Source organism: Pinus tabuliformis, chromosome 2_1 (assembly GCF_031772625.1).
Source record: "Pinus tabuliformis cultivar Carrire ecotype Pingquan chromosome 2_1, CPIR1, whole genome shotgun sequence".
Lineage (NCBI taxonomy): Eukaryota > Viridiplantae > Streptophyta > Pinopsida > Pinales > Pinaceae > Pinus > Pinus tabuliformis.
In genome coordinates, this window is record NC_142299.1 from 74198627 (window position 1) to 74219944 (window position 21318).

A 21318-nucleotide genomic window follows, 5' to 3' on the forward strand; every position below is an offset into this window, starting at 1 on the left:
TTGAAATTTTACTAACAGAAGCCAGGTGAAACAATTGACCCACCATCCACAAGATTCTTAAATATTCCTCCTCAAACCTGCAATCAAGATAAATTTAGGTAACTGGGACCCTCAAAAACAGTATTCCAAATCATGATTTATACAAAACCTAAAATGTGTTTCACCATAGACTTTCGTATGCTAGAAAAGCCTTTACAGCTCGTTTTCTGCATCCCTGCTAACTCCGATTGGCAGTGAACAAGCTTGCTTGGACACCTGATCAGCTCCATGATTTAATTCTCTGCAAATGTGATCGCCCTAAAACCTCTTGTTAACTCTACCAGCTGTAAACTATCATGAAAAGATTGAACCCTCCCTCCAATCTTTGACCAGCTTAGGCTCTCTGTGTGCGCTTATCTTGGTTATTCGTTGTTAAGGATCCCTCTTGCTTCACATACATTCGAATTTACATTTCCTGCCCTATCAAAATATCCACGAGGCCGAGATGTGCCCATGTCTCGAGGGCCATTCCTTTTCTTCCACGGATTTCTCAAAACTCGAATGTGCCCCTCTGACTTTGAAGAAAGTGCCTAAGAAGATATCGTATTACCCTTAAAAAGCTGCTGCATTCTGGTGATCAAAACAGTCCATATTATAAGCGAATGGGTGATTACCTGAGTTTACTGCACAGTACCATAGCCAACTTTGCAGGGCCTTTTCTACAGAGGATCCTTCCCAGCTGCCTTTACTTTGATGAAGTGAAGAGGTAATTGACATGTTCAGTTGATTCCAGGAAAAGAGAACATCTGTTATGCCCCTGCTACAACCTCCTCTGTAAATGGTCCGATGTGAGGAATTTGTCATTTAGGACTAACCACAGAGAAATGCTTGATTTAAGAGGGGGCTTCGTTCTTCCACTTGAAATGCCATTTCTGTAATCTACACCATGGGGAGGCTTTTCAGCAAGTTACCCCAGCCTGACATTGTAGGTGCCTCCCGATTTGTTGGCCGCCCGTACCAGTTTATCCCTCAATCTTATGGAAGTAGATTTAAGAGAGCCCAGAACATGTTCGATTCTGCTGCCCTTTCACCTTCAGATTTGAGTGAATTTTCTTCTTTCCACTCAAAGCACCACTCACAGTTTATGAAAGTGAATGTGATTTAAAAAGTCAAGAGATAGTCTAGGGGCATCCTCCCCACTCATCCATGGTCACTTCCTATCCTTACCTGTTCTCCATTCAGATGGAGCCAAGCTAGGTTGCTTCAATGATTGGGTAGGCATCTATCATTGCTTTCCATTTTATTAGCCTCCTCCCATGCTCTTCTTAGGCATCCTTATCCAGTCATCCGAAAATATTGGTATAGCCTCTATTTTTTAGGAGAGTCATCCGAAATCCTCCTTTCTCCCTTTTGCTAGAGCCACAACCAATCTTGATTTGAGTAGTTATTTTTGAGGTGAAATCGAGGGTATTTCACTCTGTCCATAAAGTCCTATGTTTGGAGGGGAAGGCATTCCTTGACTCTCTCTTTCATGAATCACTTATTAGATGGAGAGCCAGGGTAGATTTCTGCAAGTTTATCACCATACCCCAGATGCTGCACAGTATAACTTGTAATGAGATTCCCCATATCTATATATATATAAACTGAATGCTTAGAACACGGTGGAGATCTGTCAGACATAATCCATCTCCAAGTGAGTTGTGAAGTTTGACTTTAATATGAGCCTATAAAGCTCCTGGATGTGAAAATGAAACAGAGGTTTAGATGAATATATACTCACTGGTTTATATACTAGCATTTGCACCACATGTTGCAAAGGAAACGCCGTAAGGCATAAATTGAAGAACGCAAATACAACAAAAAAATACTTTCATAAAGAATAAAAATACTTATAATGAATTTATTATTAGATATTCCTATATATTAGCCCCACTAATTGTTTCCCTTTCTTAATGTAACCTTTCACCACTATGGTCACTATAATATCAAATACAATATGTGTCTCTTAACCAAAAACCATTATGAAAGTCAAAATACTTATATGTCCCATATCCCATATAAACCATAATATACTTTGATCACTCTTGGAGAATTGCAAACCCTTCCAAAATGCAACTTCTAACCACTATTACCATTAAGAAAAAATGGCATTTATTACCTTATAATCCTCAAAGGAATAACTCTATTATTAAGTAAACCATAGTGCAATATGATTTTTAACACAATGATTCTAAAAATTATGACCCCTAGTACACTCATCATAAACATATTGTAACTCCTAAAATGTTACAAGACATAAACTTTAATACCTAACATGTTAACTATAACATTAAAACTATAACCTATATGTATTTAAATTGTCTTAACATAGTGAAGGTAAAGAAAAATCAAGTGTGGCTCTTCAAATTCAATCCCACGAGAAGCCGATATAAAAAACACTGGGCAGCAAACCCAAACACACAACCCCCAACAATGGATGTCGCAAGAGTTAAAAAGTACAGGTCATCTGTCAAACCAGGCACATTATTGCATCCCTCTTCCCTAACAATGCATTGCTTGATGGCATCAATTGTATTCAAAAGGGCTGCCTGATAGCCCTCTTCCAATACAAAAAACTGATTCTCGTACTTGGACTGCAGCTCACCGAAGAATTGACAAGGAAGCCTGGAATCCACTGTTGATCCTATACCGAAATTCAAGATGTTTGGGGAAGAGATGTCCTCTACTATAATCACAGTCCTGTCATCAGGGTGCCATAGGTCCCTGAAGGATTTATCTGAAGGAGACGGGGATGGCCCAGACCTTGTAATGATTCTCATTTTCCACTCTGACTTGTCTTCCAAAGCCTGCAACTCTTGTGAAATCTTCACTGCTTGGGCTGGAGATAAGACCCTAGCTATGTCAATAACATTGGTGAAGTTGTTGGGTAGCTGAAGGTCTGGGACTTTTATTGCTTCTGGCTCTTTTGAGGCCATGTTGGATTGAAAGTCTGAGTTCAAGATTTGGGTAATTGCTAAAGATGGTGTCAACTGCACTTGTTGAATCAGAAAGGTGAACAAGAGCATGGATGCCATTGGCAGAGTTTTCTTACCCACATCCTTGAGAATGTTGTTTTTGTGATGTGCATATATCAACTGAGAAATACCCTGGTTTTTGAAGGTGATCTGAAAGGGGTTGAAGTTGTGGGTTATTGAATCGGGTGTACATTGACTGACAGAGTATGAGTGTTTTATGCGATTGAAGGTGGGCTTGTAATTGAAAATGGAGAGGACAGAGAATGACTTAAAAGAGATAACGCAACGGGAACTGAGTGGCATTTTAACTGGGGTGGAGAAAGACTCAGAATGCTCTTGATGGTTGCTTGTTGAGGCTTGAGCTTGAGTTACCATGAGATACTGGAGATGGGTCTAATCACGAAAGACCGAATGCACCAAAAATCTGAGCCACCTGATTCCACCTGTAAGGCCAGGCACACACCAGAATGAGGATACGTAGACTAAGAAACTACGACACTCGGTCGCAGCAGGCACCGAGATATGCATAACACTCCTAATTAAATGTACGAGGGAAAGCATTAGCGTTGTAGCAACCATCAATGGTGTCCTGAAATACCCACTGATAAACCAAGTAAACTGGCTGAGGTCACAGAGCCACAACCATTCGAGGCTTACACCATGGCTACAGGTGGCATAAATGAAAAAAAGTAAATAGGGGAGTTATTTTACTTGACTGAAGGTTCTATTAGAATATGCCTTAGTTTAATTAAAGTAACATATGGCTTGTCTCTGACCTTATTGAAATTTTCAGTGATTATATTACATAGTTTTGTTTTCCCTAACAATTAGTGAGAATCCACACTCCGCAACAACTTCATGCAAACCATGTGCCGAAATGCATGAAAAGTTTTCATGTAAGCTACCTGCTTTAATTCTCATGAGAAGAGGTTTTGTAACTTTGGCCAATGTGTACAATTATTTATTGGTATATTGTTTGGAGGTAGGTATCAGATGAGGGTAATTAATCACTGGCCTTGAAAGTTAAAAATTTCACAAAGCAACTATATATACTGGACCTTTAAATCAATGTATATTTATAACTTCCACTTCCTATTTGCCACTCTATTTTAGTGTCCTAAATGCCAATGAGTCCATATTCTTTGGACTATTTTCACTTTATCAGGAGGGTATTTGTGTAGAAAATTGTTTTTATTCTACAGGAGGGTATTTGTGTAGAAGATTGTTTCTGTTCTACAGGAGGTTTCAAAGCTCAAAATTGGCCTTGAAAGTTAAAAATTTCATAATATAATCTTTCTGGAAAAACAACTATATATACAGGACCTTTAAATCAATGTATATTTATAAATTCCACTTCCTATTTGCCACTCTATTTTAGTGTCCTAAATGCCAATGAGTCCATATTCTTTGGACTATTTTCACTTTATCAGGAGGGTATTTGTGTAGAAGATTGTTTTTATTCTACAGGAAGTTTCAAAGCTCAAAGTACATCAAAATGTGGCTCCCTTGCTGAAAATACAATGATGGTTTCTTACAGACAAAAAGAGTGGCCTGGCCGTTATAAAAATTGTTCCCACTTATGGCCACTAGCATTGCAGAAACAAAACGAGTGTCGCTGTCCACTTAAACCAGGTGAAGTTGCAGTTATCTTGAAGGCAATGGGGTATCCTAAGGAGATCCACATAAATGAGAATATGCCACATCTTCAAGTTATCAACAGTTTCAACTCATCAAGAAAGGAAATCATTAGTGTTACAATGGGCCAAGAGACCCTCCACATACCTCACCTCACCCAACTTCCACTACATTGCTGCACTTAAACTGCCAAGAATTTCAAACGAAATATATCATTGATATCATTACAATTAAATGACCAATAAATCTAATCATCAATCAGCAAAAATATAACAGGGCTGCTGAGCACAGAGAATGTCAGACTTGGGAACTTTACAGCTAATTACAGTATTGTTTTGGCGAGAGAAACACAGAGTCAATTACAGCAATAGAACCAATTCCATCTCACTACAAAGCATGGTGGATATGTGAAGGAGACCCATTAATCGATGCAGTCCTGCATGATCACTCTCAGTGTTATATCTCCATTTCCTTCAATGCAAACAGTGGATTAATAGTCCCATATAAGAGAGACAGGTTCAGATATGCCACAAGGACAACCCTTAACATAAGGCTACATTGAAAAAAATTATAAGCAGCCATTGCAACCCTCCTGAGGATACTAATAAACATGAGTTGCATTTGAGCCCTGAACTTCTGCAAAATAAAAAATTCCCAGACTTTTATATCAGAGTTAAATCATTTTTTCTCAATAGGTGATTTTCCAAAGATGGGTGTCAGATAAAAAGCAGCAGCTGCTCCTAAAAACCCTAAGCTGTTCTTTACCAAAGGCTCCCAATCCGAAGTTCTCCCCACAATTGGAAGTATCCCAACAAAGCAAATAACAATAGCCACAGAGGAGAAAGAAGAACAACCCACTGCCATGAACCCTCCACTCTGCCCTGAGGGCTAAGCCGGGCAGCAAACCCAAACACACAACCCCCAGCAATGGATGTCGCAAGAGTAAAAAAGTACAGGTCATCTGTCAAACCAGGCACGTTATTGCATCCCTCTTCCCTAACAATGCATTGCTTGATGGCATCAATTGTATTCAAAAGGGCTGCCTGATAGCCCTCTTCTGATACAAAAACCTGATTCACATGCCTGGACTGCAGCTCACCGAAGAATTGACGAGGAATGGCTTAAAAACACTCTCCTCATTTGACCAAAAACATTTAGGGCCTCATGGCATTACCCATTCTGTGCATATCATCAAATTACAGAACCTGAAATTACAGAATTCCATGTAACTTCATCTAGCTTAGGCATTGCATTAAATAGTTTCAGTGCTTGGTCCTCTCATCTCTGTAATAATAACTTCGACCCCTGCCATGATTTCTGTGGCCGCGGTAAGCTCTCACTGGTGATCTGGAGTGGCGGTCTCGCTGATATTGAATCAGAGGTGATCGAGAGCGCCGACCATGCCGATATCTAACTGGGGACCTTGACCTAGAGCGTGATTTTGCACGTGACCTAGGAGATCTGGACAAGTCAATTGGAATTAGATATTTTCACATAAGCCTCCAACATAATAATTTTATTCGTGTGAGAAGAAAGGAGCTCCAACATAGAAACTTTATTCACATAAAAGACACAGCTCCAATATAAATAATGTCATCTACATACGAAGGAAGTAGATTCAATATAATTAAAAGAAAAAAGACTAAGTGAATGCATGCATTGATTTTCGACTTGCAGCCTTTTCATCAATATCATCTCCATCTACTTTAAGGGTTTTACTTATTTCTGCAGCCCTAGCTGATGCCATTTTAGTTGCAGACTTCATTGATGCAGCCCTGCTGGCTGCCTGCTGTGTAGCCATTGACTGTTGCATAAGCAATGCCTGTTTAAACTGTAATTGCTGCATGGCAACTGCTTGTTGCATCATCATTGGCAATGGTGGATGCTGAGAAGAATCGTTTTTATCTTGCTCATATTGATAAGATGAGCTCCCATTGTGACTCTTCGAACCTTGTCAAAATACCAGTAATATCAGTTAACAATAATTACAGCAGTATGGAAGTACATTGTAAAGGGATGTTGCAATGAATGAAACAATTCAAAATGTTAACATAAACATAGGGAGAGATTCAATGACCAGCTCATAGATATCAAAGAGTACAAAAATGAAGCGATCTAGAAGATAACATGAAGAACATTCACAAACATTGGCATTGCTAAAACAAATAAGGGAAGAAAAGAAAATATCAAAAATAGAAAATGAAATGGAAAAATTATTAAAACACATCCTATCAATCAAGACCTTATACACTTGTACCTTGATGCAATTTAACTGAAAATTGCCACAACATTTAGTGAGCTAAAACTTTTCCTCTAATTACATTTGCAGATAAATTCAATAACAAACATTTTTCATTACAGACAACTTACAAGACTAACTGACAAATGACAACAGTAACAATTTTCAAAAACTGCCTCATCTTAAATTAGGTCCCAGTTAAAGAGGACGGTAGATCAATCAAAGACAACTCCACGTTAGTTTTACCAAGTCTAATTGAATTGCGAAAATATGATGGTTATCTGGCTAACATACAGAAATACATTTGAAGGACAATACACAACTCTCACTCTACAGCAGAGTGATGGATAAAATGTAACAAGTAAAAAAACTGCTATCCACCGGTTGAAATAATTCAAATTCTGAGATGAGCTAATCCGGCATAGGGCAACCTAGACAATTAAGTATGGATCAATACAAACATAATTGTAGCAACCATCAATAGTGCCCTGATATACCCACTGATAAACCAAGTGAACTGGTTGAGGTGTCGAGGCTTACACCATGGCTACAGGTAGCATAAATGAAAAAAAGTAAATAGGGGAGTTATTTTACTTGACTGAAGGTTCTATTAGAATATGCCTTAGTTTAATTAAAGTAACATATGGCTTGTCTCTGACCTTATTGAAATTTTCAGTGATTATATTCCATAGTTCTGTTTTCCCTAACAATTAGTGAGAATCCACACTCCGCAAGAACTTCATGCAAACCATGTGCTGAAATGCATGAAAAGTTTTCACGTAAGCTACATGCTTTAATTCTCATGAGAAGAGGTTTTGTAACTTTGGCCCATGTGTACAATTATTTATTGGTATATTGTTTGGAGGTAGGTATCAGATGAGGGTAATTAATCACTGGCCTTGAAAGTTAAAAATTTCACAAAACAACTATATATGCTGGACCTTTAAATCAATGTATATTTATAACTTCCACTTCCTATTTGCCACTCTATTTTAGTGTCCTAAATCACAATGAGTCCATATTCTTTGGACTATTTTCACTTTATCAGGAGGGTATTTCTGTAGAAAATTGTTTTTATTCTACAGAGGGTATTTGTGTAGACGATTGTTTCTGTTCTACAGGAGGTTTCAAAGCTCAAAATTGGCCTTGAAAGTTAAAAATTCCATAATATAATCTTTCTGGAAAAACAACTATATATACAGGACCTTTAAATCAATGTACATTTATAAATTCCACTTCCTATTTGCCACTCTATTTTAGTGTCCTAGATGCCAATGAGTCCATATTCTTTGGACTATTTTCACTTTATCAGGAAGGTATTTATGTAGAAGATTGTTTTTATTCTATAGGAGGTTTCAAAGCTCAAAGTACATCAAAATGTGGCTCCCTTGCTGAAAATACAATGATGGTTTCTTACAGACAAAAAGAGTGGCCTGGCCGTTATAAAAATTGTTCCCACTTATGGCCACTAGCATTGCAGAAACAAAACGAGTGTCGCTGTCCACTTAAACTAGGTGAAGTTGCAGTTATCTTGAAGGCAATGGGGTATCCTAAGGAGATCCACATAAATGAGAATATGCCACATCTTCGAGTTATCAACAGTTTCAACTCATCAGGAAAGGAAATCATTAGTGTTACAATGGGCCAAGAGACCCTCCACATACCTCACCTCACCCAACTTCCACTACATTGCTGCACTTAAACTGCCAAGAATTTCAAACGAAATATATCATTGATATCATTACAATTAAATGACCAATAAATCTAATCATCAATCAGCAAAAATATAACAGGGCTGCTGAGCACAGAGAATGTCAGACTTGGGAACTTTACAGCTAATTACAGTATTGTTTTGGCGAGAGAAACACAGAGTCAATTACAACAATAGAACCAATTCCATCTCACTACAAAGCATGGTGGATATGTGAAGGAGACCCATTAATCGATGCAGTCCTGCATGATCACTCTGTGTTATATCTCCATTTCCTTCGATGCAAACAGTGGATTAATAGTCCCATATAAGAGAGACAGGTTCAGATATGCCACAGGGGCAACCCTTAGCATAAGGCTACATTGAAAAAAATTATAAGCAGCCATTGCAACCCTCCTGAGGATACTAATAAACATGAGTTCCTTTGAGCCCTGAACTTCTGCAAAATAAAAAATTCCCAGATTTTTATCAGAGTTAAATCATTTTTTCTCAATAGGTGATTTTCCAAAGATGGGTGTCAGATAAAAAGCAGCAGCTGCTCCTAAAAACCCTAAGCTGTTCTTTACCAAAGGCTCCCAATCCGAAGTTCTCCCCACAATTGGAAGTATCCCAAACGAAGCAAATAACAATAGCCACAGAGGAGAAAGAAGAACAACCCACTGCCATGAACCCTCCACTCTGCCCTGAGGGCTAAGCCGGGCAGCAAACCCAAACACACAACCCCCAGCAATGGATGTCGCAAGAGTTAAAAAGTACAGGTCATCTGTCAAACCAGGCACGTTATTGCATCCCTCTTCCCTAACAATGCATTGCTTGATGGCATCAATTGTATTCAAAAGGGCTGCCTGATAGCCCTCTTCCGATACAAAAAACTGATTCCCATACCTGGACTGCAGCTCACCGAATAATTGACGAGGAATGGCTTAAAAACCCTCTCCTCATTTGACCAAAAACATTTAGGGCCTCATTGCATTACCCATTCTGTGCATATCATCAAATTACAGAACCTGAAATTACAGAATTCCATGTAACTTCATCTAGCTTAGGCATTGCATTAAATAGTTTCAGTGCTTGGTCATTACGCCTATGTTGAGCATAGCCACCTATCATTGCATTCTATGCAATTGCACAACATCTCTCCACCATTATGTACAACATCGTTTTCTCTGGAAACAACAATACTCATGCAAAACCCAAATTCCACAACACAAATTTGCCCAATACAAAACCCACAATGTAGTTCTGGTGTTGCTACTGCCCAATGCCCTAAAAAATGTATACATTATTTGGCATTAACTACATTTTGCAATTTAGTATTTAAACATTAGCCGATGATGAGAGTAATTGTTGCTAAGCTTGAATAAATCTCTGTTTACAGTTATGACAAACCTTATCGGTCAGCTGGTTTGCCTGTGGTTATGGCACAACCAAGATAGGCACAAAAAGGCGCAGGCTTCCCACTAAGAATATGTAAAAAGCTAGGAGTATTCAATAGCACATATCAATCCCAGTGTGAAATCCAAAGCAGGGAGTATTCAATAGCACAGATGAAGTCGAGCGCGAATTCCTAAGTTCCAAAGCCATTGACAATAGTTATTTATACAATATCAAATAACAGGTAAACACTCTGCTATCACATAACAATAGAAAATAAAATGTGGCATCACATAAGAATAAGATTATGTTGCTGCCAGCATTCTTGGGTAGGTAACGAAGGCACACTCTGCTATCACATAACAATAAGAAAATAAAATATAGCATCACATAAGAATAAGATTATGCTGCTGCCGACATTCCTGAGCAAGTAAAGAAGGCAACCACCACTGTGTTCTGTCCATTCAGGTAGTAATGGCATCGCTTCTCCACTTTCTTTTTCATGCGCCGCCTCTTCCGATGATGGAAATAATATAGAGAATGGTCGGCTTTACGCAGAAGAAAGGGGAAGCATTGAGGAAATCGGCTGGGTCTATGGGGTTTTAGGCGCTCAGTTCAGGTGGTTAGGGTTCATGCGATTTGACAGTTCCTCCTTCGAGAGAAAGACTAAGGGCCTGCAGTCTACAACGAATTGACAACGATTTTGTAACTACCGTTTCATGATCAGACGATTGTGCAGTTTTGAATCGTCTAACACATAATCGTGGCGTTCACAATGATGACAAGTGAGCAAGAGGGGAATTGATTTCAAAGGGAAACGCCTTACGGCGTAGTTAATTTTAATGAAAAGAAGCCCTCAAGGCCAATATTGCAAGAGAAGAATCTCCTCTCAGCATGTTGTATGGTCAGCCTATCTGGATGATAAGGCACATGGTAGCCTATCGCTCCAACTAAAGACAAATCCTTGGTGTAAAATATCATATTTAAATCAAAATCTCATAACTGCCAAGAAGGAAGTCCAAGAGTCCACAAGGCAGCGATGAAAATAAATATAAAAGGGAATCAACTAGTTGAGAAACAGGTATTCTTTTTGAATTTTGTCAACTCTTAAATTATGAATTTTAATGAAAAGAAGCCCTCAAGGCCAATATTGCAAGAGAAGCTTGAATTCTAGTGACATGCACTAAGAATTATCTGGAACCATTGTAAGTTTGTATTGCTCTATTATAGACTTTTCTATATGAAATTTACATTCTTGCTTTACTGTTCTGAGATGGTGAATGTAAGGTTGAACAGTAAATTTGAGAACAGACATTTCTGCATTTCTCTTTTGTTCATATAATATATTTCTATTGTGTTTTTTGAGTAGCTTTTTGTTCTAGAAGTAATAACAACAATGTATGTTTAACCTTGTATGTCTACCTAAGCCAACTTCAACTCAGTTTGGTAATTCTACAGCTAGACCTTAGTTGATATCAACTCCACTACACGATTTTACATCAACTCAACCAAAGCTAACATGAACTTGGCTCATTCAGTGGACTCAATCAACAAAGGCTTTAAGTAACATGCAACTCAATCATCATGGCAATGATAGGTGTAGAATTGGAAGTTGTTGTAACCAAAATATCTACAGCTAGACCTTAGTTGATATCAACTCCACTACACGATTTTACATCAACTCAACCAAAGCTAACATGAACTTGGCTCATTCAGTGGACTCAATCAACAAAGACTTTAAGTAACGGGAAACTCAATCATCATGGCAATGATAGGTGTATAATTGGAAGTTGTTGTAACCAAAATCAAACTGGAAAACTAACAACCTGATTATATAAATTCTTCGGTCCAAATGGAGGTGCAGGAAGATAACTGTTAAATGATGTTTAGGATTTCCAGTTCATAGTGAGTTAGCAGTCAGGGTCTAGAACGAAATCAAGAGATATTTAGAATTGTAAATACCTATGTAGACATATATGAATGTTACTCTTCAAAGCTTTAATGGCTGAGGGATAATGCACTCTGTAATTATACATTTTAAGATCATATCATATCACTGTATGTGTATTTCTGCAGAAAATTATACCAAACTCTATTGGCTATTGTAAGTAGTGAATCTACAAGGACGCATAAACACATGCACACTGACTAAAACATCTATTGAATCCCCAAGGCCATCTATCACAGGACACCATTTCCTTTAAAGCCAACTCAACGTAGAAAATTTCCCCCATCAAAGTTTGAAGCAGTCACAATTCCAAAAGCATTTTCCTTCAGTTAGACAAAAGGATGGGTGGTAAAACAATCTCACAAGAAACCCAAATTACTTAGTCCCAAAACTCACCATGACTACTGAGACTCCATTGATTGCAAATGCAAGAACCAATCCAATTGCCACAACTTCTACAAGTGTTGTTCTCACTCAGGCTTCTGAATTTAACATAAAAAATATGGTCAAGGAAATAAAGGGCTACAAACAAAAGATAGATCAATTAAAGAAGGAAGTGGCCCATTATAAAACAAACATGACTAGCCTGCCCAAGTTCAAAGCCTGCACTTTTGAACTACAATATGAACTAAGTACCGCCCAAAGGTTTATGTATAGTAATCTTCAAAAATTTCAAGGTTACACCACTCAATTCCTCACTTATTTGGCATCAAAGACAAAAAAGTGATATTATATGAGGCCCAAATGAGCATCAAATATACTAAAGAAATGGCAAGCAGAGGAAAAGGATGCACCTGATGATCTTCCTCGAATTATTGAAAGGGAGAGTGAATGAAACTATACAACTCTAGCAAATTGCATATCCACAAGTGCATCCTTCGAGAAATATAAGATGTCCTCTCCCCCAACTTGGAGGCATGAGTTCATCCATACCTATAGCTAATTCTTTGAATGACCAAGAGGCAATTATCAGAGATAAAGGGACTGCTATTGGAATGACCTCAAGGATATCCAAGGAGATATTAAAGGAATACATTGCAAACCATTCAAATGAGATAAATTTGATTAGTTTATATCTCAGCACACTCAAAAGTGGTGCGGAGCCTATTCCCAAATAGTTGATATCTTATGAAGTTTCCTTTGAGCAATTGATATTCAAGTGCATAATAGGAATCTCCTCTCAGCATGATGTATGGTCAGCCTATTTGGATGATAAGGCACATGGTAGCCTATGGCTCCAACCAAAGGCATATCCTTGTTGTAAAATATCCTATTTAAATGAAAAGGTCATAACTGCCAAGAAGGAATTCCAAGAGTTCACAAGGCATCGATGGGAATAGATATAAAATGGAATCAACTAGTTGAGAAACAAGAATTGTGTTTGAATTTTGTCAACTCTTAAATTATGAATTTTAATGAAAAGAATCCCTCAAGGCCAATATTGCAAGAGAAGCTTGAGTTCTAGTCACATGCACTAAGAATTATATGGAACCATTGTAAGTTTGTATTGCTCTATTATAGACTTTTCTATATGAAATTTACATTCTTGCTTTACTGTTCTGAGATGGTGAATGTAAGGTTGAACAGTAAATTTGAGAACAGACATTTCTGCATTTCTCTTTTGTTCATATAATATATTTCTATTGTGTTTCTTGAGTAGCTTTTTGTTCTAGAAGTAATAACAACAATGCATGTTTAACCTTGTATGTCTACCTAAGCCAACTTCAACTCAGTTTGGTAATTCTACAGCTAGACCTTAGTTGATATCAACTCCACTACACGATTTTACATCAACTCAACCAAAGCTAACATGAACTTGGCTCATTCAGTGGACTCAATCAACAAAGGCTTTAAGTAACATGCAACTCAATATATAAACTGAATGCTTAAAACACGGTGGAGATCTGTCAGACATAATCCATCTCCAAGTGAGTTGTGAAGTTTGACTTTAATATGAGCCTATAAAGCTCCTGGATGTGAAAATGAAACAGAGGTTTAGATGAATATATACTCACTGGTTTATATATAATGTATGACTGCACTTTTTGAGCACAAATAATGATTGATCGTTTAAACACGCACAAATTAGAGTCGATCGATCCCCATCAGATTGATTCAATTAATGATCTGTGCAGGTTGTGAAAGAAATGAAAGCGCTGGGCAGCATTGTAATCCCCACAGCAGCAATGAATTGCGTGGTGTATGTAAGAGCCATGGTGTCCGTCTTATGCCTGGGAAGATTGGGAGCCCGAGAATTAGCAGGAGGAGGGCTTTCAATTGGCTTCATAAACATTACAGGTTCGGCCTTGCATCAGGGATGGATCCTGTTTGTAGCCAAGCCTTCGGTTCCAAGAACTGGGAACTCATCGGTCTCTCATTGCAGAGAACAATACTGATATTGTTAACAGCCTGCGTTCCAATCAGTTTCTTATGGTGAATCTCGAGAACATCATGTCATGGATGGGCCAAGATTCCAGAATCGCAGCAGTTGCCGCTACATATTGCTTATTTTCGCTCCCGGATCTTGTTACAAATAGCATATTACAGCCCTTGAGAGTTTATCTTCGATCCCAGGGGATTACAACTCCTAGGATGTGATGCTCAGTTATTGCTGTGGTTGCCCACGTGCCTCTAAGCATTCTTCTAGTCTTTGTTCTCCACTGGGGAGTGCCAGGAGTTGCAATAGCCGCAGTACTCACTAATCTCAACATGGTGTTTCTGTTGGTTGTGTATCTCTACTTGTCTGGAGTGTACAAGAGGACCTGGAAGGGCTGGTCAGTTGTTGACTGCGGGAATGGTAGACACTGCTCAAACTGGCTCTGCCAAGCTGTGTTGGCATTTGTCTAGAATGGTGGTGGTATGAAATTATGACACTGTTAGCAGGATACCTCCCAACCCACAAGAAGCGCTGGCCACTGCTGCAATCCTTATTCAAACCACCAGGCTCATGTACACTCTTCCAATGGCACTCAGTTCCTCTGTATCCACTCGTGTGGGCAACGAGCTCGGAGCTTGTAGGCCTGAAAGGGCCCGCCTCGCCACCATTGTAGCCCTTGGCTGCTCCATTTTGATAGCTTTTACTGGGGTAACATGGACCACGTTGCTCAAAGATGAATGGGTAAGGTTTTCACGGATGATAAGAGCGTTCTGGCCTTGACTGCTGCAGCTATGCCTATAATTGGTCTGTGTGAACTGGGCAACTCTCCTCAGACTACTGCTTCCGGTGTGCTTAGAGGCAGTGCTAGGCCTGCAATCGGGGCTAAAATTAACCTGGGCTCATTCTATTTTCTAGGGACTCCTGTTGCGGTTGCCCTGGCCTTCTGGTTGAAGATTGGCTTCGAAGGGTTATGGTATGGCCTGCTTGTTGCTCAGATTGCGTTTGCATTTTCTATCATGCTTGTTGTTCTGAGGACTGATTGGGAAGTTGAGGCCCTCAGGGCGCAGAGGCTGTGTGGAGAAGGCCGCGAAATCAAAGAATTGGAAATGCCTTCCTCTTTCAGCGACGGAAATGAAGAAGAAGAAGGCCTTCTATGATTCACAGTATAAGTGAAGAGGAAGCCTCCGAAACTCAGAGTTATGTATGAATGCCGTGGTTCTGCTTTAAATTGTAACATGCATCTGTTTCGGTTTCTGTTTGTGGTGATACCAAGGAACAGTGAGGTGTGAGGAATCTAAACCATCATCGGCGGTATTTTTTTGACATTAAATATTTTATAATTTCGGAATTTTTTTCGACATTAAATATTTTATAATTTCGGAATCTTTATTGGTTTATATCATTTTTAAAATAAATTTATGTAACCTTTTTTATTTTAAAAATATTATTAATACTTATTCAATCATAATATTAATAAATGTGATTAATGATGATGATGGTTAACGTCCGTTGAGACCAAATAATGGTCTATCGGACCTAAATAAACAAATTATCTATTTTGATTTAAGATTTTATTCCTATGCTCAAAAAGCTTGGAGAGAAGCCTCCCGAGCTCACTATAATTTTGACATTGTAAAAGGCTAGAAAGGTCAGTATTGTAACAAAGATTGTGAAACTGAGATCTAATGTGGTTATACGTGGGGCACTCTAAGAGGAAGTGGTTTTCATCCTCGATGTTCCTATTCTCACATATATGGCAGATCCTTTCCGTCCATGGCGTTTTAGGAACTGCTCAATGACCTGTTTCACTATGGAGCTCATGAGAATTCGTTCTAATCTTTGCTATATTAATTTTCTTCTTTGAGCTAGTTAAAATAGAGAGATACTTTTGATCTTCTAGGGTGGGGTTGATGACCTTCTTATAATAACTTAATTTTCTTTTAGCCGCTAAGTCTTTCTCACACCACATTTTTTCTTTGAACTTAGAAGTAACAATATCTTTAATGTTATTTATGTTTTGCAATGCATCATTTTCGTTGATCTCCCAATAGTTTAACCAGGCCCTTGTGTCTTTATGCCACCCTCGATTGAGCCTTAGGTGGTTTTGGCTAGAATTTAAAACTAGCTTAGGAAGTCTTTGATCGTCTATGTTACTGATTTTGTGCTTGTACAATAGAAACCTAAGCATAGCTAGGCTCTCAATAGGGGAAAGACCTGCTTCTATAAGGAGAATAGGATAGGGTGTATTACTTTTAATTTTCAGGTTATAAGTTATAAAACGCTTCTGGATTTGCTCAATCTTTCTCCATGATTCTCTAGAGATGCTGCAACCTCAAACCTCACAGCCATATAAGATAACAGGAGTGACTAAAGTTTCAAAGAGGAACTTCTTTTTATCCCACATTACAAGGTTTGTTATTTTACAATTATTTTCAAGACCAAAGTAAGCTTTCCACCCCCCATTAATCCTTTTCTCAATGCTATGGTTCCAGTTGAGCTTGTGATGAATATCAATTCCTAGGTACTTGTAAGAATACACTTCCTCCAAGTTATTATTGTCATACATAAAATTAGCGTAAGTGTCCTTCTTGGATTTGATAATCATAACTTTTGTTTTGTCAGTGTTAACAGTCATACCCATGGTAGAGCAGAAATCCTTAAGAAGCCTGAGCTGCTTATTAAGATCAGATGGGCACCTTGCCAAAAGAACAATATCGTCAGCATAAAGAAGAAGGATGACGACTATCCCAGCTAAGATCGTGCCATCACATCCTGCTTCCTCTAAATAGCCTTCGAGCTTAGCGATGTAAATGCCAAATAGGGTAGGGGAGAGGGGGCAACCTTGTTTAACTCCGATGTTACACTTAATATCTTTCGACCACCCTTCATTGCTCTTTAGCTTGGCAATTACATTCTCGTATAACCTTATAGCGGCAGCTCTCAACTCGAGAGGAACCTTTAGCTCTTCTAATCTATTCCAAAGGTTGTATCTAGGAACCGTATCGAAAGCCTTTCTAAAGTCCACAAAGCAACAAAATAAATTGGATTTATCATTACGACATTCCTCCGCAATGATCCTAAGCATAACAAGGTGGTCTATTGTTGAGTGATGCCTTCTGAAACCTGCTTGGCCTTTAGCCCGCTTACCTTCACTTTCAAGCCATATGCTTAACTTCTTTTCCAAAATACTACCATATAACTTGGCTAAGAGAGGGTTGATCATAATTGTTCGATAATTAGAGGGGTTATTTGTATCCCCACTTTTAAAAATAGGGATAATGAGGCTCTCAGTCCAAGGTTTAGGGAACCCTTGCTTGACTGCTTGATTGAAAAGCTTGTGGATGTGGGGGATGAGGACAAGACATCCAATTTTTAAGATTTCTGCTTGGTAACCTTCAATGTCCTTAGCTTTCCCATTAGCGAGGCGATTAACCCCAAACTTAATGTCTTCTAAAGAGAAAACTTCTTTCGTTGTGAGAAGGGTTTCTAAATTATCCATGACATTTGGAGATTCATAAAGCTTTTTAAGATAGGAATTCCAATCGTGAAGAGCAATTTTATTATTATCCTTAGTCTTCCTAGTTAGAATCTACCTCCAAAATTTCTTAGGAGCTACCTTAGAGAGGTGTAAGAGATTCTCCTGTCTTTGACGAATGTACTGCCTCTTTTTCCTTTTAGTTAGGGCTTTGTATATTTTTATCTTGTCCATTTTAAGAGATTCATCAACAGCTTCCTTAATTGCTCTCCTTGCACTTTTACAATCTTTGTCATACCATGGATTGGTTTTGCTATTTCTTTTATTATTTGAAACTTCAATCGAGAACTTGTTAATAGAATATGAGAGGGTTGTAGTAAAATTATGATAGAGGTCTTCTATGTTGTCTATATTAGATAAAGGAAGCAAATTAGTTTTTAATTCATTTAGAAAGAGATCATTTTTATTTCTATCAAATATTAAGTTCTTTTGGTTATAAGTATTGTTTTCTATGGGAACTCTATGCATGACAAAATTGAGAGTTATAAGTAAAGGCCTATGATCAGAGTCAGGTTCGTGGTCGTTTAAGATGTCAAAATTTATTATTTCGTTGTATAATGGGAGATCGGAAATAACGTAGTCTACCACACTACTACCAAGTCCATGGATGCAGGTCATCTTGCTAGAATTGGGCCACTTCTTTAGACCGTTGCAAATTATGAGATCCTGAGCACTACAGAACTTGACTAGCTCTGACCCAAACAAATTTTCCCCGAGATCTTCAGAGTTCCTTTTGTACCTGCTAGCCAGAGTAGGGTCTTCGTCTAACCAAAGAGGATTAGGGTTTGAATGATTGCTTAGAATAATAGCTTGGTTGTTTGAAGTTCGAGCATTAAAGTCACCTATTAAAAGGATATTATCGTCATTCCTTAGGCTAGAAATATCATTCTCTAAACCATTATAAGGGTTAGTTTTATCTAGATTCTTCTTCTTATAGAAGTTAGAATTAATGGGGGGAAAATAACATATTGCTATGTACGACTTTTTATTATTAATGTCTTTGATCTCTATCCAACTATATTGGTTGTGAGGGTCGTTTTTATAAATCCTAACATGGGGGGAGATGTTCTTCTTAATGTAACAAGCTATTCCCCCAATGCCTCTACGGGAGGATCGCTTGTTCCAGGTAGACCATAGCGTAAAGCCATTTATGTTAGGGACCTTAGATTCTTCGTGCTCCCAAGTTTCAACAAGCAAAATAATATCAACATCATTTGAAATCCAACTTAGCTTGGGGCCTTTGTTCCATGGGAAGCCCCGACAATTCCAAGAAAGGATCCGGAGCATGTTTAATTGCTATTGATTACTATCTTTTTGGTTTCTATCTCGAATAAAGGCTTTTCTATTTTTGATTACTGCCCATTTTCCTTCCTTTCTAGCTTCTTTTACCTTTTGAACCTCCTTTCTTAATTCTGCTTGGTCTTCTGGAATGAGGTCTTCATTTATGAATATTCCCGTTCCTTTTAGACTTGAGGTTTTATTAAGTATGTCGTGCTTATGAATATAGAATGATAAAAAACAATGAATATGAATTTAATATTAATATTAATAAATATTTAAATATAATAATAATACAATAATAATAAAATATTATTATTAATATGAAAATAATTATAATGACAATTTATAATAATTATTATTATATTATAATAATATTTTTTTTGTTAAATTTGGCAGGGTTTTTATTTTTTATTTCTAAACAACAAATTTACATCACTTATATGAGATAGGTGGCCTCAACTTGTTTATTTAGAAACCAACTATGTTAGCCACTTATCCTCATTATAAGCCATCCAAAAACAATAAAGTATCAATCTTTTTAACCAAGCTAGATAAGTTTCAGTTTCATGGTAAGAGTCTATATGTCTATCCATCATAAGCATGCATATTGTAAAGTAAATGCTACCCATAAAAAACAAAAAGCGCCTAGCTTAATTCGCTATTCCTGTTGTTCTTCTGAAGCTGACTCGATCGATGTCGGGTCCTTAGCATAATCACCAGGCATCTTGGCTAGTTCAATGATGCAAGGAATGTGCCTTCAAATTCTGTCCGGGCAGATGTCCTGCTTGTGACGCTGAAATTGAATTTGCTGCAAATCTTTTTTATAGTTGGGCATATTTTGGAGGGTCAGCGCCATCCCCACTGATATTTGCTCCATTTCCTTCCCCATTAGGTTTTTCATAAGCCAATAAAGATAAAGGGTCCGTTTACACTGAGTTATTCTACCTCTGGTATTCCAGGGATCTGGGATTACGGTCCTCCAGTTCTCAATCTCCTCCTCAGTCTCGCCTTGCTGTTTAATTTCTCCCTCCCATTCTTCCAACAACTTATGGATACCAACATTAGTTCCCTCCCTGTAAGCCGCAGTAGCTTCGCTTATGAGGTGTTCTACCAGTTTTCTTCCTCTTCTCGGTTCCGAGGTGCTCGGGTCAATTTCTCGTGCAGGTTCCCTCCCACGTCTTCCACGCTCTCTTCCTCTTGCCGGCCGAGCCATCTCTGCGTTGTACACACCCTGTTCAAAGGCACGATGAATTAACCTCTGATGTTGAATTTCAGTACCAATGTTAACCTTATCCTTTGCCTATCCCGATTGCTTTCTGAGACATACCGATCCAAAATGGATTTTGGATAGGCTTCTAAGTCTAAGTGTTCCTAACAGAGGAAAATGAAAGTCCAGGGAAGTTCCTGGAAATAGCCCCATTGCAGAGATCTTTTCCTTCTGAATCTACTGCAACTGGATGAGCTAAAATGGACTTAGGATGCAGAGGTTATCACAAAAAAAAGTTTCCCTTTGTTCTTTGGAAAAAGAGGCAAAATCCCCTTAAATGGGCAAAAAAAACCATATAAAGGGAAATCGCATCAGAGGAGTTCCAAAAGGTAGACTTAAGCGAAAAGGGGAGAAACCCTCGATTGCCGATCCCCAACATATCGAGTCGGAGGCAGGCTTGTGCATATAACCTAAGGCAAGGACCCCGGGCCGATGCAATATTGCGAGCTCCGATATCGACAGATCGGCATCGGCGATACCATGAGGCAAAGGAAATACCCCCGGGCCGTTATATATGCGATAAGCGAACACAACATGCAATCTCAGTTGTCAGATTGGGAAAGGAATGGACGGCCAGGATTAAATCAGCTGTCAGGAGATCGGCGATCCCCGACACAAAGGACCGATGCGATAGCGATATGCGATGCGATCTGGACTGTCCAATCGGAAACCAGATCGACGGTCCAGATCAAATCGGCGATCGGCGATCTCCGTTTCCGATAAAAAGGCAAACCCGCTATGATTATAGGGTGGATGCGATAAATTTTCAAGTCTGATAGAAAGAGTTCTATCGAGTTTTTCACGTATTCCCTGTGTATTTGATATTTTACCCAAAACGCTTATGCAATGCTATATGCTGCCTAATGGCAGACTCGATAGGGATTTTAGGGGCGATTGAATGGAATTTCACGTCCGGATTTCATGTCCGACAGTGTATTTTCCAGAAATCTCTGTG

General features: G+C 38.5%; 2 protein-coding genes, 1 long non-coding RNA gene and 1 pseudogene across 3 annotated transcripts; 1 reads left to right on the forward strand and 3 right to left on the reverse strand.

Moving 5' to 3' along the window:
* Window positions 1-2369: 2369 nt before the first annotated feature.
* On the reverse strand, window positions 2370-2957 carry LOC149198846 (thylakoid lumenal 15.0 kDa protein 2, chloroplastic-like). The gene has a single exon (XM_089400386.1). The coding sequence runs from the start codon at window positions 2955-2957 to the stop codon at window positions 2370-2372; it is 588 nt and encodes a 195-aa protein (XP_089256512.1).
* Window positions 2958-3649: 692 nt separating this feature from the next.
* On the reverse strand, window positions 3650-15477 carry LOC149198847 (uncharacterized). Its single transcript, XR_016253737.1, has 3 exons — window positions 13919-15477; window positions 6351-6581; window positions 3650-6092 (listed from the first exon to the last, which is right to left on the reverse strand). It is a non-coding gene; the product is annotated as an uncharacterized LOC149198847 (long non-coding RNA).
* On the reverse strand, window positions 9061-9691 carry LOC149198848 (uncharacterized). Its single transcript, XM_089400387.1, has 2 exons — window positions 9584-9691; window positions 9061-9471 (listed from the first exon to the last, which is right to left on the reverse strand). The coding sequence occupies exons 1-2, from the start codon at window positions 9689-9691 to the stop codon at window positions 9061-9063; spliced, it is 519 nt and encodes a 172-aa protein (XP_089256513.1).
* Window positions 14051-15437, forward strand: LOC149198849 (protein DETOXIFICATION 54 pseudogene; annotated as a pseudogene).
* Window positions 15478-21318: the final 5841 nt, after the last annotated feature.

Excerpts from the sequence above, each read along its gene's own strand:
- LOC149198846 (XM_089400386.1), bottom strand. The coding sequence starts at position 2,957 with ATGGCCTCAAAAGAGCCAGAAGCAATAAAAGTCCCAGACCTTCAGCTA.
- LOC149198848 (XM_089400387.1), bottom strand. The coding sequence starts at position 9,691 with ATGATAGGTGGCTATGCTCAACATAGGCGTAATGACCAAGCACTGAAA. Across the intron at positions 9,472-9,583 it reads ATTCTGTAATTTCAGGTTCT|TCCAGGTATGGGAATCAGTT; the intron begins GTAATTTGATGA and ends GGTGAGCTGCAG.